General features: G+C 48.5%; 1 protein-coding gene across 1 annotated transcript in view; it reads left to right on the top strand.

Moving 5' to 3' along the window:
- Positions 1-18,821, top strand: part of desmb (desmin b) — a 34,453-nt gene that overhangs the window by 1,942 nt on the left and 13,690 nt on the right. Inside the window, exons 2-4 of the mRNA XM_052014412.1 lie at positions 12,682-12,742; positions 17,134-17,229; positions 18,264-18,425. Coding sequence (XP_051870372.1) covers positions 12,682-12,742; positions 17,134-17,229; positions 18,264-18,425 — 319 coding nt within the window. The remainder of the gene's footprint in view (positions 1-12,681; positions 12,743-17,133; positions 17,230-18,263; positions 18,426-18,821) is intronic.

The following is an 18,821-nucleotide window of genomic DNA, read 5'->3' as shown; positions in this document are numbered from 1 at the left end:
CCACTCTCTGTGTAAAAAAAAACATGCCCCGCACATCTCCTTCAAACTTTTCCCCTCTCGCCTTAAATGTATGTCCTCTATTACTTGACATTCTACCATTGGAAAAAGATTCTGTCTACCCTATCTCTGCCTCTCATAGTCTTATACCTCTATCAGGTCTTCCCTCAGCCCCTGCCGCTCCAGAGAAAACAATCCAAGTTTGTCCAACCTCTCCTTATAGCTCATGCCCTCTAATCCAGGCAGCATCCTGGTGAACTTCTTCTGCACCCTCCCCAAAGCCTCCACACCCTTCCTGTAATGGGGTGACCAGAACTGCACACAATATGGGGACAGAGGAGGAATTGAGGCTATGATCATGTTGAATGAGGGTGGGGCAGGCTTGAGGGGTCAAATGGCCTAGTCCTGCCCCAATGTTCTTGTGAGGGAGTGCCGCACTGTCAGAGGTGCCCCCTTCTGGGATCCTTTGGCCACTGTGCCAATGAATGGCTGCCAAAACCTCCCCCTCCACCAACACAGATTATCTGGTCATTAACACTGAGCCTCGTGGTTCCATTTCCCATTCCAACGCATTGAGAGGTGAACTGATAGAGGTGTATAAGATCATGAGGGGCATAGACAGGGTGAAGGCACACTGTCTTTTCCCAGGGAGGGGGTGCCAAAAAGAAGAGGGCATAGGTTTAAGATCAGAGGTGAGAGATTTAAAAGGGACATCAGGGGCAGCTTCTTCACACAAAGGGTGGAGCGTATTTGGAATGAGCTGCCAGAAATAGTGGTTGAGGCGGGCACATTAGCAATGTTTAAAAGCCATCTAGATAAGTTCATGGATAGGAGAGGTTTAGAGGGCTATGGGCTAAATGCAGGCAAATGGGACTAGCTCGCTGGGCAACACAGTCGGCATGGACGAGTTGGGCCGAAGGGCCTGTTTCCATGCTGTATGACTCTGTGAATAGACTTTAAAGCAACTTGATTGGTTGATATTTTGCCATGTCCTAGATACACAAGGATTGGGTCAGGACTGGTAGTGTTGGTCTTTTAGTGTTAGATGGTGGTTATTGCAATAATTAGTAGCTCACTGCCACTGAGATAATGGTCCTATCATCAGAGGGTGTGAACGAGCTGGGAAAAGTCAGCACAAAAAATAACAAACGCTCCTTCAAGGTCAATTGGGTCTCCAATGTCAATAGAACCTGTTCTCCTAACCCAGTGTGTTCTTGAATTGGCTCCCCCTCTGGGCTTTAGAGAGCCAGTGATGGAGACACAAAACACTGTAGATGCTGGAATCTGGAGAGAAAAAAAAAACAGCTGGAGGAACTCTGTGGGTCGAGCAGCTTCTGTGGAGGGAAATGGACAGTCAGCTTTTCGTTTTGAGACGCTCCATCTGGCCCAGACTACAGTCCAGATATAGGGTCTTGACCCAAAACATCCACTGTCCATTTCCCTCCATAGCTGCTGCCTGACCCACTGACCCTCTTACAGTTAGTTGTGTTGCTCCAGTTTTGAAAGAGTTTGGTTAAGTGGTTGTGAGAAGTGGCCTCTATCTTTGGGATTATCTCGTTCAGAGGCTCAGGGACATGGCTCTTCAGATGGGCTTTGTGGCGGGTGCTAGTGATTCAGCGTTAGGGGGTCAGATACCTGAACCTGGGGCACGGGTCTTGGAGCAGTGAACGGGAAGCCGGGGGCTGAGGGGAAGCCCCTCTGGTGGGCAGAGACGGGAGACGAGGTGCACAGGACCAGGGAGGGGAGATGGAGGCTTTGAATGAGTGGGAGAGTGGGAGGGGAAGTGGGAGGGAGTCAGAGAGGGAGTGGGAGAGAGAGCGTGAGGGATCAGGATAGTGAGTGGGAGTGATGTGGATAGTGTGGAGCATACTGTTGTGAGAGCGCGAGTCGCCTGTGGACCCGGAGTTGCCAGGAGCAGGTTTTCATTGCTCTGAACATTGCAGTAAAATGTAAATCAAGAGTTAAAATGAAATATGTTGTCACTCTAACCGTCCAACACTTGGCAGGGGCTTTCACTCAGTCATACAGTCTGCCTTTGATGTAGTGGTCTGTTAATTAAATTTCTCCTCTGACTGGGCGCCTGCTCACATTTAACAATATGTTCCGTCCTTGACACTGTGGAGATCAGGTGCCATCAGACAGTCTCTGTGGGGGTAAGTATCTATTGGATACCGTATTGATCTCTGCTGAGGGGCCTAGGAGAAGCTGCAGGACGAATGTTACTGTCATGTTATAGTATTGACTTTGCTCCAGACATTACGGAGTGTTCTTGGGAAATCACTGATCCTCTCCAACTTCTGCCTCTCTTCTACTGTGGCTGTGCCTTCAGGTTCCAAGCCCAAGCACTGGAATTCCTTTCCTTGATCTGTCCACATCACTCTCCCATCCTTAAAGGTCCTACCCCGTCCGTGGAAGAGTCTGTGCCTCCTCGGAACCCACAGAACTGGGGTGGAAGCAAGTCACTCTCGATCCCTAGGGTCAGCCCCTGAAGAAAAGATGGGGAAACGGGATATGGTGTGAGTCAGGACATGGATGAGCTTGCATTATTTGTGAACAACACACAAAGTGCTGGAGGAACTCAGCAGGTCAGCTAGCATCTGTGGAGGGAAATGTGTAGAGGGATATGGGCAAGTGGGATTAGCGCAGATAGGCATCTCGGTCAGCATAGACAAGTGGGGCCAAAGGGCCTGTTTCCGTGCTGTTCAACTCTATGACTCCACAACCATCAAACTAACTCTACACCCATTTTATTCTCCCCACATTCCCATCAACTGCCTCCCAGAGTCTACAACTCACCCACACTCTGGAGGCAATTTATAGCGGCCAGTTAACCTATCGATCAGCAAGGCTCTGGGACATGGGAGGAAACAGGAGGAAACCCACACAGTCACAGGGAGAGCGTGCGAACTCCGCACCAACAGCACACGCGGTCGGGATTGAACCCGGGTCTCTGGAGCTGTGAGGTGGTGGGTCTGTCAGCTGTGTCACCCTTAGAACCTTTCTCTCCAATCTGATTATACAGGCACTGGGCTCTGGGATTCCCTCCCAAAGCCACTGTGCTCATTTTCCTCTCTCTTCTCCTGCTTTCTGCTTTATCCAAGCACAAATAATTATAGAAGAACGGGAACGTGCTACTATTAAAGGATCTCCAGATATCTATAGAGAGCTGGTCTCATTCTGTGGCAGATGATGCTTTGATTATTTGGAGTGGATGCATCTCATTACATCCCCTCTAACACATGATTTAGCTATCTCAATATAACGGGTATCTGACTCACTCACTGCCTGGAGCACATGTACAACAAGGGTGTCCTACTAATAACAACAGGGTCCAATTCCAACCAAACTGCTTCATCATCTTACTCATCTCTGCCTTACAAACAGATGCAGACAGACTGGAGAACGTGGGATGAAGATTTTTATAGAACATAGGACAGTACAGGAACAGGCCCTTCGGCCCACGCTGCCTGTGCCGAACACAATGCCAAATTAAGCTAACTCTCTTCTGCCTGTACATGATCCATATCCCTCCATTTCCTGCATATTCATGTGTCTGTCTAACAGCCTCTTAAACACCACTGTCGTATCTGCTTCCACCACCACCCCTGGCAGCTTGTTCCAGGCACCCACCACTCTGTGTGTAAAAAAAAAACTGCCCTGCGCATCTCCTTTTAAATTTCCACCTCTCTCCTTAAGTGCATGTCCTTCAGTATTCAACATTTCTACCCAGGGAAAAAACTCTGACAGTCTGCCCTATTTATTGCCTCTCATAATTTTATAGACTTCTATCAGGTCTCCCCTCAGCCTCTGCCGCTCCAGGGAAAATTGCCCCTTGAGAGATCCAATACCAGAGGGCATGCATTTGTGAGAGGGGGTAGGTTCAGAACAGACGCGAGGGGTACGTTTTTTACTGAGAGAGTGGTGGATGCCTGGAATGCGTTGCCTGATGGGGTGGTGGATGCAAATTCACTGGGGGCTTTTAAGAGGGGCTTGGATGGGCACATGAATGAGAGGAAAATAGAGGGATATGGGCATTCTGTAGGTTGGAGGGATTAGCTATGTCGGCAAACATTGTGGGCCAAAGGGCCTGTTCTCTGCTGTACTATTTTCTCTGTTCTATAAAACAACCCAAGTTTGTCCAACAGCTCCTTATAGCTCATACTCTCTAATCCAAGCAGCATCCTGGTGAACCTCTTCTGCACCCTCTACATAGCCTTCATATCCTTCCTGTAATGAGGCGACCAGAATTGCGCTCAATAATTACTTCAATTCATTGTCAGGATCTGGATGTTGCTGACAAGACCAGCATTTCTTGCCCATTTACTGGGATGATACTCTGTGGTTAAAAAAAAACCCAACTGCTGGAAGAACTCAGTGGGTCAGGCAGCATCTGTGGAGGCAGAGGGATGGTCGACGTTTTGAGTCAAGACCCTGCATCAGCGATGTTCTGTGGTTGTTGGTTAAGCCACGACACACACAGACCTACACATTGGCAATGGGATGAAGTAGCTAGATCGATAGATAGATAGATTTCTTTATTAGTCACATGTACATTGAAACACACAATGAAATACATTTTTGCGCAGAGTGTTCTGGGGGCAGCCCCCAAGTGTCGCCACACTTCTGGCACCAACATAGCACGCCCACAACTTCCTAACCTGTACGTCTTTGGAATGTGGGAGGAAACCGGAGCACCCGGAGGAAACCCACACAGACACGGGGAGAACGTACAAACTCCTTACAGACAGCGGCGGGAATTGAACCCGTGTCGCTGGCGCTGTAATAGCGTTGCGCTAACCGCTACACTACCGTGCCTGCCACTCAGTTCCTCAAGCAATTCGAAGAGAGTTCTGTCAACCTCTCACCCCGGTCTTGTCTTGCTTTGCACAGTTTTATCTTCACTGTCTTGTATAAACTCATTTACAGTTTACCTTCTCTGTGTTGTCTGAATCTACGTGCCTGTAATGCTGCAAGCAAGTTTTTTTTATTGTACCTGTATCTCAGTGTACTTGTTATGTACCAGCAACAATAGAAACACACAGTCATGTGTAAGTGTTAGAAACTATCTTATCAATAACTACTTGTAATAATAAGAAAAGTAAAAACACTAGATATCAAACAAAATCCCCAAAACTAAACTCACAGTGTGTGTGTGGCAAATTCCCAAACCCCCAAGTCAAGGAATCGTTCTTAAAGTTCAGTTCAGCAGGTCATCAGGTGAAACGTGAGAAAAGGCTTTTGCAAAACCGCCGTTGACTGAAGCGAAAATGTAGAGAGAAAAATTACAAAATCCACATGTTCCACGATGGAACCCAGATGACACCTCAACCTCCGATGATCTCCACTGCTTTGTTCCGAAGTATCTGCCACCCCGAAGGCATTCGATATGTGGCCGCCCACAGAAATACCTGTTTCCCACCACAGGTTAACGACAAAGTGGACTCCGCTTGTTTGCTCCAAGAATCCATACATGGATTGTAGTGACAGACACAGCTATTGCTCTTCATCCGTTGCTACAGAGGCCAGCAGTCAGTGTCTCCCCCCAACTCTCTCTCTCTCTCTCTCTCCTCACTGAGCAAAACAGCCAGCACGTTGTTATTAGTCTTGCTATCTTGCTGACATCACACACACACACACACACTACTACTCTACTGTCCAGGTACCTTAAAGGGACATTCACCAAATATCAACCTGGCTCGTAACATTGTGCACATGATAATAAGTTCAGCTTGACCTGACCCTATCCACCTCTGTCTCACTCCCCTCTGAGAAAGGGACTTAAATGGAAGAGGCCAGACATGTTGTGCTTCATCCCAATGGGTCTGTCGATGTTCCCACTTCAAGCCTCATTCCAACAGTCCAGATGAAGGGACTCGACCCGAAATGTCAGCTGCCCATCTCCCCCCACAGATGCTGCGTGACCCGCTGAGTTCCTCCAGCAGCTTGTGCTCCAGATTCCAGTGTCTGCAGTGCCCCAACAGTCCTTTCTCCCTTGTGCTTCCTTGGATTCTCCAAAATGAGCTCCAGGCTGGTTACCCCGGCAATGTCCGAGGAACCTGGTTTTATCTCCCCTTTCCTCCAACCCACCGCACCACGAGAATTCCACCCTTTGACCTGACACTCACGTTAACCTGTCAACCCTTTGTAGGGACATCGAGCTGTACAGCACAGAAACAGGCCCTTCAGCCCAACAGGCCCACACTGACCAAAATGTCCATCTAAGCTGGTCCCATTTGTCTGTGTTTGGCCCATATCATTCTAAACCTTTCCTATTCCTGGACCTGTCCAACTGTCTTTTAAATGTACCCACCTCAACCACTTCCTCTGGCAGCTCGTTCCATATACGGACCACCCTCTGTATGAAAAAGTTGCCCCTCAGGTTCCCATTAAATCTCTCCCCTCTCACCTTAAACCTGTGCCCTCTGGTTCTTGATTCCCTAACCCTGGGAAAAAGACTGTGTGCTTTAACCCTATCTATGCCCCTCATGATTTTATGCACCTTTGAAAGGTTACCCCTCAGTCTCCCACGCTCCAAGGAATGAAGTCCTGGTCTACCCAAGCTCTCTCTCTAAGATAAGATAAGATACCTTCATTAGTCACATGTACATTGAAACACACAGTGAAATGCATCTTTTGCGTAGAGTGTTCTGGGGGCAGCCCACAAGTGTCACCACACTTCCGACGCCAACATAGCATGCCCACAACTTCCTAACCCGTACGTCTTTGGAATGTGGGAGGAAACCGGAGCACCCGGAGGAAACCCACGCAGACACGGGGAGAATGTACAAACTCCTTAGATGAACGTTATTGTTGATCCCAGTCCTGAAGGGCTTTATCCATCAGCAAATACTGTACTTAACCTTTTCTCCAGAGAAGGGCAGTCCCCCTTCATTCTCCCCTCTTCATTCTGTGCAGCAATTGCCCCAGGAAATGGCAGCACAATGGTTGCTACTGGATTAGCAGCCAGAAATTCAGCTTGCAGATTCAGAAACCCTGGCAGCTGTGGAATTTAAAATAAAGCAATTAAATCAATTAGGAATTAAATCATGAAACTGCTAGATAGTTCGACGTGGACAACTAATGCCAGGGAAGGCAATCTCCTAATTGGGTTTCTTACCCAACAAACTGCAGACGCTGGAATCCAGAGCAACAAACAAGGAGCTGGAGGAACTCAGCGGATCAGGCAGCATTTGTGCTGGAACGGACAGTCGACGTTTTAGGTCGAGACCCTTCATCTGGACTGTCCGTTTCCCTCCACAGATGCTGCCCGACCTGCTGAGTTCCTCCAGCATTTTGTGTGTCGCTCCATATTCCAGCATCTGCAGTCTCTTGTGTCTCCCTTGTGCTACTCCTCTGCAAAATTTCTTCAAGGCGTGCTGACTTTGAAGAAGTTTTGCTATTGGTATTGGTTTACTATTGTCACTCATACCGAGGTACAGTGAAAAACTTGTCTTGCACACTGATCATACAGGTCAATTCATTACACAGTGCAGTTACATTGAGTTAGTACAGAGTGCATTGATGTAGTACAGGTAAAAACAATAACAGTACAGAGTAAAGTGTCACAGCTACAGAGAAAGTGCAGTGCAATAAGATGCAAGGTCACAACAAGGTAGATTGTGAGGTCAGAGTCCATCTCATTGTATAAGGGAACCGTTCAATAGTCTTATCACAGTGGGGTAGAAGCTGTCCTTAAGTCTGGTGGTACGTGCCCTCAGGCTCCTGTATCTTCTACCCAATGGAAGAGGAGAGAAGAGAGAATGACCCGGGTGGGTGGGGTCTTTGATTATGCTGGCTGCTTCACCAAGACAACGAGAAGTAAAGACAGAGTCCAAAGAGGGGAGGCTGGTGTCCATGATGCGCTGGGCTGTGTCCACAAGTCTCTGCAGTTTCTTGTGGTCCTTGGCAGAGCAGTTGCCGTACCAAGCCGTGATGCATCCAGATAGGATGCTTTTCCTTCTCTCCTCACTGGGAGTTCTACGAGCCCCTCTCTCACTGCTGCCCCTCTGTGGTTTCTGCTGCACTCCTTCTCTTCGACCAAACTCTCACCCAGACCACACTCCAGATGAAGGGTCTCGACCCGAAACATCGACTGTCCATTTCCCTCCACAAATGCCGCCTGACCCGCTGAGTTCCTCCAGCATCTTGCTTTTCGCTCTTGTCCTTACCTGGTTCAGTCAATTTGTAACTCCAGCACCACAGCAATGGGTTTGACTCTCCAATAGCAATTAGGGATGGCCAATAAATATTGGCATTGCCAGTAATGTCCATATCTCAAAGAAGAAAGCACCCTCTTTCAGGCTTGGAGGAAGACAGCCCAGCATCTTCACTTCTCCCCTGTACTGTCTGACCAAAACTTATGGAAACAATTGTGCTCGGAGTTATACAGCACGGAAGCAGGTCCTTTGGCCCAACTTGTCCGTGCTAGCCTATCTTTTAGTCCCATTTGCCTTCATTTTGCCGCTATCCCTCTAAATCTTTCCTATCCACTGTCACGACTGCCAAACTGATTAATCAGGATAACTGGAAAAGAGGATTTGAAAGGACCTGAGGAGCGACTTTTTCACACCGAGGGTGGTGGTTACATGGAACAAACTGCCAGAGGAGGTGGTAGAGGTGGGTTGTCTCATGAGGAACACTTGGACAGGTTGGGCCTCTGCTTCATTGTTTTTCATTGTACCTTTAGCTCACCGTACTTGACAATAAACTCAACCTGATAACTTGACTTGAACATGAAGTTTAGAAGAATGAGAGTTATTCAAACATTTCAGATTCCAAGGGCCACATGACATTGGAAGCTGAGGGGATGTTCCCTGGCTGGGGTTATCTAGAATCAGGGCGTACAGTTTCAGAGTAAAGGGCCACCCACTTAAAGCCAATCTGAGGAAGGATCTCTGCTCTGAGAGTTCACTGCTGTAGGGAGCTGTGGGGACTGTCACTGAATATATTCACAGGTTTTGGAGGGGTCAACAGTTATGGAGACCAGGTGAGAGAGCAGAGATGAGGCCAAGGTGGTGGAACAGGTTCGATGGGCCGAATGGTTGATTCCAGATTTGTAAAATTCAACATTGAGTCATGTGGGGAGGTATTGAAACCAGTGACCGAAAACCTTTATGAAGCTTCTGAAAGATGGAACAAGAAGTGCCGAGACTGGGAGCTGGGGAGGGAGCAGGAGGGTTGGAAGTCCAGAGCCCGGGGTCTGGACAGCTGAAGGCAGGGCTCCCAATAATGGAAAGCGAGAGGGGCAAAAGACTGGAGATCTCGGAGGGGTGTCGAGCTGTAGGAGGTAGCAGGGGAAGGGAGGGTCAAGGATGGGGGTTTATGGATGAGAATATAAGATGTCAGACTGGGTGGCAAGTAGATGGTTGCCAGATTGAGAACATCTTTTCCTAGAAAGTGCAGCGGGACCTTTGATATTAACCTGGGAGAGACAAGCGAAGGGCCCCAGTTCAATATCTACATCCAAAAGCAGACACCCCTGTGTAACAGCCCCTTCATACCACACCAGCCCTTACACTGGGCACCCGAACCCACGGAGACAGGAGACAGAAGCCTAATTACTGACCACAACTGACACCTTCAGGACATAACCACAGACAGTTGCACAAACAGTGACTGGGAGAGGAAGATAAGAGACATAGAGAGAGATCCCGACACTGTGGACAGCTGAGGCAAGAGCCGAAGATTTACAGGGATGGCTGGCGTGAGCATGGGTAAAAATAGAGACAGAGTCAAGGACATCAGGAAGGACTCAAGAACTAATTCCATCAGGAATGCCAGGGGAATGTTGCCACCAAATGAGTTAGCAAGTGGTGATCAAAAATAACTGGACATGCCTATCTGACAAGAGGTCTGGAACGAGCAGTCATCGAGATCTTAAAAGAAGAGAGAAGGTAAAATTCCAAGACAGGACCTTGTTCTTTTAGCATGCTTGGGGTCTTGTAGAGACCTGGAGCCATTGCAGAGACTTATCTGGCGGCAAAAGGAGGCAGTCCTGGAGCTAATCTGAATTTACAGGGGACCCCAATGCTGGTTATGTCACTGGACAAGTAATCCAAGGACCTGGACTAACAATTCAGAGATACGAGTTCAAATCCCACTAGGGCCACAGAGGAATTTAAATCCAATAATTAAATAAATATAGAATGTGAAGCTGGTATTAGTAAGAGTGACGACAAAACTATCAGACTGTTGTTCCAAACTCATGTCCCTCACTGTATAGAACATAGACCAGTACAGCACAGTACGGGCCCTTCGGCCCACGATGTTGTGCCGACCTATATAAACCTACTCCCTGATCAATCTAACCCTTCTCTCTTACGCAGCCCATAACCCCCCCATTTTTCTTACATCTAAGAGTCTTTTAAATGTCCCTATTTTATCAGCCCCTACCACCACCCCCGGCAGTGTGTTCCAGGCACCCACCGCTCTCTGTGTAAAAAAAACCTACCTCCGACATCTCCCCTGAACTTTCCTCCTCTGACCTTAAACAGATGTCCTCTGGTATTGGCCATTGCCGCCCTGGGGAAAAGGTGCTGGCTGTCCACTCTATCTATGCCCCTCATAATCTTATACACCTCTATCAGTCACCTCTCATAATCCTTCGCTCCAAAGAGAAAAGCCCTAGTTCACTCAACCTTTCCTCCTAAGACACGTTCTCTCATCCAGGTAGCATCCTGGTAAATCTCCTCTGCACCCTCTCTAAAGCTTCCACATCCTTCCTATAATGAGGCGACCAGAACTGAACACAATACTCCAAGTGTGGTCTAACCAGAGTTCTATAGAGCTGCAACAAAACCTTTCAGCTCTTGAACTCAATCCCTCGAGTAATGAAGGCCAACACACCATACGCCTTCTTAACAACCCTATCGACCTGTGTGGCAACCTTGAGGGATCTATGGACTTGGACCCCAAGATCCCTCTGTTCCTCCACACTGCTCAGAATCCTGCCGTTAACCTTGTACACATCTGCCATACCTACTCAACGCACTGCCTGAGGGAGTGGTGGAGCCAGAGACTCTCACAACATTTAAGAGGACTTGAATCCCAAGACACAGAAACCTACGGACCAAGCGCTGATAAGTGGGATTACAGGCCATCCCAGGTAACAGACGGATTCCATTTTTACTTAATTCATAAGTCAATTTTGTTCACGTTAGAAAATATACAAAAATCACTTGATATGGTAACCATAGTACCATAATATTGTAATGGGGGCAACAAACAATCTGCCAGAGGAACTCAGCAGGTCGAACAGCATCTGTGGGGGGGAAGGAAATGTCGACGTTTCGGGTCGAAACCTTGGATCAAGTCCTGATGCAGGGTTTCAACCAGAAAATGTCGACAATTCCTTCCCCCCCACAGATGCTGCTCGACCGACTGAGTTCCTCCGGCAGATTGTTTGTTGCTCTGGATTCAGCATCTGCAACCTCTGGTGCCTCGTCAGTGTTGGAATGAATGGCATCAAATCAAAAGACACATGAGGCTGATGAGAAGGAACAAATATTAAAAGTGGAGGGAGAGAGGAAACTAGGTCTGTTGTTTGTAGGAACAAACATATGTATGTACGTCAGACTTCTGTATTTAATAATATTATGGTAGCTCTTTCATATCTAGGAGTGTCCATAAGTCGGGTGTTTGTAACCTGGAGATGGTCTGTAGTGTAAGTGGGTATTTGGTGGTCAGTGTGACTCTTTCCGTGACTCCAGACACGCCAACCAGACTCTTAACTGCTCTCTGAAATGGTCCAGTGTGTGAGATTACCCTGTGGTATAAAATTTATCCATTTCAGCTTTTAAATGATTTACTTACTCTGCATCCACAGCTCTGGAATGCCAAAGATTCACAACCTCCTGAAAATGGGGGGCTATGTGGAAGGGAAGGATTAGATAGATCTTAGAGTAGGATAAAATGTCGGCACAACATTGTGGGCCAAAGGGCCTGTTCTGTGCTGTAGTGTTCTATGTTCTATGTTCTAAATGATAAATAAAACATAGAACGTAGAACAGTACAGCACAGTACAGGCCCTTCAGCCCACAATGTAAGATAAGATAAGATATCTTCATTAGTCACATGTACATTGAAACACACAATGAAATGCATCTTTTGCGTAGAGTGTCCTGGGGGCAGCCCGCAAGTGTCGCCACGCTTCCGGCACCAACAAAGCATGCCCACAACTTCCTAACCCGTACGTCTTTGGAATGTGGGAGGAAACTGGAGCACCCGGAGGAAGCCCACACAGACACAGGGAGAACCAGACAGCAGCTGGAATTGAACCTGGATCTAACCGTGCCTGCACCAGACACAATGCTGAAATAGCCTAAATCTCTTCTGCCTGCACATAATCCATATCCCTCCATCCCCTGCATATTCACGTCTTTCAAACAGCTCCTTAAATGCCTCTATCGTATCTGCCTCCACCACCACCCCTGGCAGCCCATTCTAGGCACCCACCACTCTGTGTGTAAAATACTTGCCCCACACATCTCCTTTAAACTTCCCCCCCTCATCTTAAATGCATGTCCTCTGGTATTTGGCATTTCAACCCCCAGAGAAAGACTTTGACTGTCCACCTTATCTATTCCTCTCATAATTTTATAAACTTCTATCAGGTCTCCCCTCAGCATCCGTCACTGGAGAGAGAGACTCAGATCATGATGACCTTGCCTTTCCCTTCTCTTGCAGATTACAAGAGGAGATACAACTCAAGGAAGAGGCTGAACATAACCTGGCCGCATTCCGACACGTAAGTCTTGTGTCCGATCTCGTCCCTGAACTCCTTGGTTTACTGGTCGTAAGAGCAGTTGTAGAAGTGGAGAGGAGGCTACTTGTTGGATAGGTACAGTGACAACATGAGCAGGTCAGAGGCTGGGAATCCTGCAACGAGTGACTCACCTCCTGACACCACAGGTTTCTGGTTCCTTCTGCCACACACCTCTCCCCTTATGGTCCCCACCTCTGTTACTGGTCAGAGTCCAGCCTTTGTGTTCCTGCTTATGTGTGCAGTTTTGGGCTCCTTATTTAAGAAAGGATGTGCTGATGTTGGAGAGGGTTCAGAGAAGATTCACTAGAATGATTCCAGGAATGAGAAGGTTAATATATGAGGAACGTTTGACGGCTCTTGCGCTGTACTCCTTGGAGTTCAGAAGAATGAAGGGGGACCTCATAGGAACATTTCGAATGTTAAAAGGCTTGGATAGAGTAGATGTGGCAAAGTTGTTTCCCACAGTAGGGGAATCTAGTACAAGAGGGCACAACTTCAGGATTGAAGGGCGTCCACTCAGAAAAGAGATGCGGAGAAATTTCTTTAGCAAGAGAGTGGTGAATGTGTGGAATTTGTTGCCACGGGCGGCTGCGGAGGCAAAGTCATTGGGTGTATTTAAGGCAGAGATCGAAAGGTATCTGAGTAGCCAGGGCATCAAAGGTTATGGTGAGAAGGTGGGGGAGTGGGGCTAAATGGGAGAATGGATCAGCTCATGATAGAATGGCGGAGCAGACTCGATGGGCCGAATGGCCGACTGCTGCTCCTTTGTCTTATGGTCTGATGGTCTTACCTCCCTCCAGCAGCTGTCTCTACCCATCACACTCCCCTCCCTCCTCACCTCGCTGTTTTTGTTTCTTCCTTCCCTCCCCCCTTCGTCTGCCTCTCATTCACCCCCTCCCCTCCCCTACCTGGCACAACCTGCCTGTCCTCAGTCCACCAATCACCTCGGACTCCTGTCTCACCATTACCCCCTCTCCCCTATACACCGGCCATCTCCCCTCTCCACTCTCGGTCCTGATGCAGGGCTTCAGCTCCAAACGTCGACAGTTCCTCTCCTCCCACAGATGCGGCTCAACCCGCGGAGTTCCTCCAGCAGATTGTCTGTGATCACAAGGCCTTTCTACCATCTACAAGGCAGAGGTCGGGGGTGTGATGGAAGACTCTCCATCTGCCTGGATGAGTGCAGCACCAACAACTCTCAGGAAGGTCAACGCCATCCAGGACAAAGGAGCCCACTCAATCGGCAACCCATCCAGGGACATTCATTCCCCCCACAACTGGGGTACAGTGGCTGCAGTGTGAACCATCTACAAAACACACCCAGGCTGCTGAGAGAAGGAGACTTAAGGAAAGGGCAATTAATGCTGGTCTTGTTAGTGACAACGACCTTCTGGGGGCTAAAGTCAAGAATCATCCAATAGTGTAACAAAAAGCCTGTTCCCTTCCTGATTGGCTAAGAGTTGGGAGGATATGGCAAGCTTGGGTGACCAGTGCAGTGCTCTCGTGGGGGGTCATACAGAGTTCTGGAGTCATATAGTACAGGCCCTTCGGCCCAACTCGTCCATGCCGACTGTGTTGCCCAGCGAGCTAGTCCCATCTGCCCGCGTTTGGCCCATAGCCCTCTAAACCTCTCCTATCCATGGAGTTATCCAGATGGCTTTTAAACGTTGCTAATGTGCCCGCCTCAACCACTATTTCTGGCAGCTCATTCCAAATACGCACCACCCTTTGTGTGAAGAAGCTGCCCCTGATGTCCCTTTTAAATCTCTCGCCTCTGATCTTAAACCTATGCCCTCTTGTTTTTAGCACCCCCTCCCTGGGAAAAAGACTGTGTACTTTCTCCCTGTCTATGCCCCTCCTGGTCTTAGATACCTGTATCAGGTCATCCCTCAGTCTCTGCTAAATTCTAGGGAATAAAGTCCTAGTCTATGGATCCTCTCCTTGTAACTCAGGCCCCCAAGTCCAGGCAACATCCTGGTAAATCTTTCTGCACTCTTTTTAGTTTAAGGCTTGTTTAATATGATTACTCCTCCAGCAAGAGTTGTTCTGATTGGTGGAAATAAGGCAGGTTATGGCACGTCTGGATGTCTTGGGTGACCAATGCAGTGTGCTCGTGGAGGTCATGTGATTAAACCTCCAGCTTCAGCTGGTGGCCGTACCCAGGCTGGGTATTCAGTGGAGTGGGGGACTGTCTCCTGGAGATCTGCTGCCCCTCCTGCTCACATCACAGGCCAGCAGTGGCCAAGTGTGAGGGAGCTCCTGGCGGGATGCTCCCTCACTCTACCGAGTGTCTTTCCCGAAACCTGTGCCCTGACTGGTGTCAGGGACCAGAGTCCTCACTGCCCCCTCTAACCCATCCCTAGGCACACTTCAGTCTGTTGGTCTTCCAGCACAGCGAGATGTCCGCAAGGGAATGCTGCTGACTGGCGCATTCCAGGCTGCAGGAGTCCGTGCTGAGGGACAGTGCAACTAACACAAAGGCTTTGTGGGGGAGGACTGCCATCTAAGGTCATTGGTAATTGGTCCATTATTGTCACATGTTTTGCGTGCCATCCAGACAGATCATGTCATGCGTAAGTATATTGAGGTAGTACAAAAGGAAAAGCAATAACAGAATGCAGAATATAGTGTTACAGAGAAAGTGCAGTGCAGGCAGACAATAAGGTGCAAGGGCCATGATGAGGTAGATTGTGAGTTCATCGTTATAGTACAAGAGGTCTGTTCTATAGTCTTATAACAGCAGGATAGAAGCTGTCCTTCAGCCTGGTGGTACATGCTTTTAAGCTTTTGTACCTTCTGCCTGATGGAAGGGGGGGAGGAGAGAGAATGTGTGTCTGTCTCCAGACATTGAGGGGCCAAGCCCTGTGTGGAAGCCTCTGAAACACGGAAGTTTGATCGTCACATGAGTGGCAATGGTGCTCTGTACACAAAAGGTGCTAACGTTACAAATATATGGAACTGCTAACACTATGAATGTACAGATTGAACAACGCTGAATGGAAAGAAAACCATGCCAGAGAACATAGAACGTTACAGCACACAAACAGGCCCTTCAGCCCCAATGTTGTGCTGAACTAACGAAGCTGATGACACCCAACTAAACTAATCCCTTCTGCCTGCACATGGTCCACATTCCTCCATTCCCTGCACATCCATGTGCCTATTTCAGAATCTCTTAAATGCCTCTATCATATCTGCCTCCACCCCCACCCCTGGCAGCACATTCCAGGTACCCACCACTGTTGTAAAAAACTTGCCCCACACATCCCCCTTAAACTTTCCCCTCTCACTTTAAATGCATGAATTAAACATTTCAACCCTCGTAAAAAGACAGTGACTGTCCACTGTATCTGTGCCTCTTATAATTTTATAAACCTCTGACTTGGTAGACTTGATAGAGGTGTACAAGATGATAAGAGGCATAGATCGAGTGGACAGTCAGAGACTTTTTCCCAGGGTGACACTGGCTAACACGAGGGGACATAATTTTAAGGTGATTGGAGGAAGGTATAAGGGAGATGTCAGAGGTAAGTTTTTTACACAGAGAGTGGTGGGTGCATTGAACGCACTGCTGGCAGAGGTGGTGGGGGCAGATAAATTAGGGACATTTAAGAGACTCTTAGACAGACACATGAATGATAGAGAAATGGAGGGCTATGTGGGAGGGAAAGGTTAGATGGATCTTAGAGCAGGATGAAATTTTGGTACCGTGGGCCGATGGTCCTGTACTGTGCTGCAATGTTCTGTCTCTATCAGGTCTCCCCTCAGCCTCCGACGCTCTAGGGAGAACAACCCAAGTTTGTCTAACCTCTCCTTATAGCTCATGCCCTCTAATCCAGGCAGCATCCTGGAAACAACACACAAAGTCGCTGGAGGAACTCAGCGGGTCAGGCAGCATCTGTGGAGGGAAATGGAGAGTCGACATTTTGGGTTGAGACCCTTCATCAGGACTGGACCCTCCAACTCCTTGTGTGTTGCTCCAGGTTTCCAGTATTGGCAGTCTCTTGTGTCTCCAACATCCTGGTGAACCTCTTCTGCACCCTCTCCAAAGCCTCCACATCCTTCCCAAAATGGGGCGAACAGAATTGAACTGTTTTTCTATTTCTTGTACATATTTTTAATGAATTAAATTTATTAATTTTTTTAAAGATCCCCAGCTGCTCCAGAGACACTGGTGTTGAGCTGGGAAACAGGGAGTAAGGATTGCCCTGCCCATTGCTCTGGCTTCCCCTGTGACTCAGACCAGGGTCATTATTTGAATGCTCGCCGCGTTATTTTTGAACGAGCCTCAGACAGGTGGCAGCTGGAGTCAACTTACTGAGAGACGGTAATAATCAAAGTTAATCCCATGCAGCTGCCTCTCCCCCTCACAGGATGTTGATGCAGCCACACTGGCACGCTTGGAACTTGAGCGGAAGATCGAGTCCCTCAACGAGGAGATCGCCTTCCTCAAGAAGGTACACGAGGAGGTGAGTCCGAGGCTCTGTTGGTGCCTTGTTATTAGTCGTTCTCTCCCTTCCCAGAGTTATGTGGAGCTTACAGGCATTCTCACGTCCATTTCCAAGAGCCATTGTCAGTGGGTGAGACACAGAGTGAAGCTCCCTCTACACTGTCCCATCACACACTCCCAGGGTCAGACACAGAGTGAAGCTCCCTTTACACCGTCCCATCACACACTCCCAGGGTCAGACACAGAGTGAATCTCCTTCTACACCATCCCATCACACACTCCCAGGGTTAGACAGAGAGTGAAGCTCCCTCTACACCATCCCATCACACACTCCCAGGTCAGACACAGAGTGAAGCTCCCTCTACACTGTCCCATCGCACACTGCCAGCAATGCTAGAGACCAGGTTCAATTCCGACCTCCAGTTCTGTCTGTGTGGAGTTTGCACGTTCTCTCTGTGACCTTGTGCGTTTCCCCCGGGTGCTCCAGTTTCCTCCCACATCCCAAAGACACGACAGCCAGTAATTTTGCCGATGAATTACCCCTCGTGTGGGTGAGTGGTAGGGCAATCATATAGAAGGGGACATTTGTTGGGGACACGCGTGTGGGGAAAGAGACTTTGCGTAGGTGGGTGCTTAATGGTCATCATAGACAGATTGGCCTGTTTCTGTGCAGTCTGACTGTACGATATACACTATCCCATCGAATATTGCCAGCGCACAGCAGCTTGAGTCCCCCCTAAAATATCTGTGACGTTATCCTGAGTTATTCAATCCTTGGTCTGTTGGAGTCTTCTCAGAGAATGATTGGTTCCCCTTCTCCAATCAGTGCTACTCTTAGCAAATTACCAGATAAATTTGCAAGGTGACCTATGAACTCTCGAGAGCCTAAGATGTCCAGATACTTCAGGGCATGTCCTGTGCCTGCTGGGGGTAGCTGGAAGGAGTATTTGACATTTGCTGTCCTCGTTAACCTGCGCGCTGCTCCCTCTGAGAGAGTGGGGAAATGGGTGGGGCATTGGTTGGTAACCATCTCCTTCCCTCCCTCCCCTGAAGGAACTGCGGGAGCTTCAGGCTCAGCTCCAAGAGCAGCAGATCCAAGTGGACATTGACGTGGCCAAGCCAGACCTCACTGCGGCTCTGCGCGACATCCGTGCACAGTACGAGTCCATTTCGGCCAAGAATGTGCAGGAGGCCGAGGAGTGGTACAAGTCAAAGGTCAGTGCGGTGGAGGTGGGGGTGGAGGGAGGGGTTCTCTGCAGTTGGGGTGGGGTCACTGTGGGGGCACAGGGTGAGAAATGAGCTTCAATGGCGGCGACCTCAGTGAGGGAAAGTGGGATTTTCCACCTGTTGTGTTGTCAGAGTGTTGGCTGACGATGCACTGCTTTCCCAAATGATAGGCTGAAGGGTTTCCCTCTGTTTAAATCATGAGAGAATGTCCATGCACCATATCCCGAGCAATTGGTACTAATTGGTAATTGGTTTATTATTGTTACATGTACCGAGCTACAGTGAAAAGCTTTTGTTTGCGTGCCATCCAGACAGATCATTGGTGGTATGTGTTCTCAAGCCTTTGTATCGTCTGCCCGATGGGAGAGGGGAGAAGAGAGAATG

Source organism: Pristis pectinata, chromosome 1, assembly GCF_009764475.1.
Source record: "Pristis pectinata isolate sPriPec2 chromosome 1, sPriPec2.1.pri, whole genome shotgun sequence".
Taxonomy (NCBI): domain Eukaryota; kingdom Metazoa; phylum Chordata; class Chondrichthyes; order Rhinopristiformes; family Pristidae; genus Pristis; species Pristis pectinata.
Note: the sequence above shows the minus strand (reverse complement) of the source record. Positions and strands in the feature narration are given on the sequence as shown.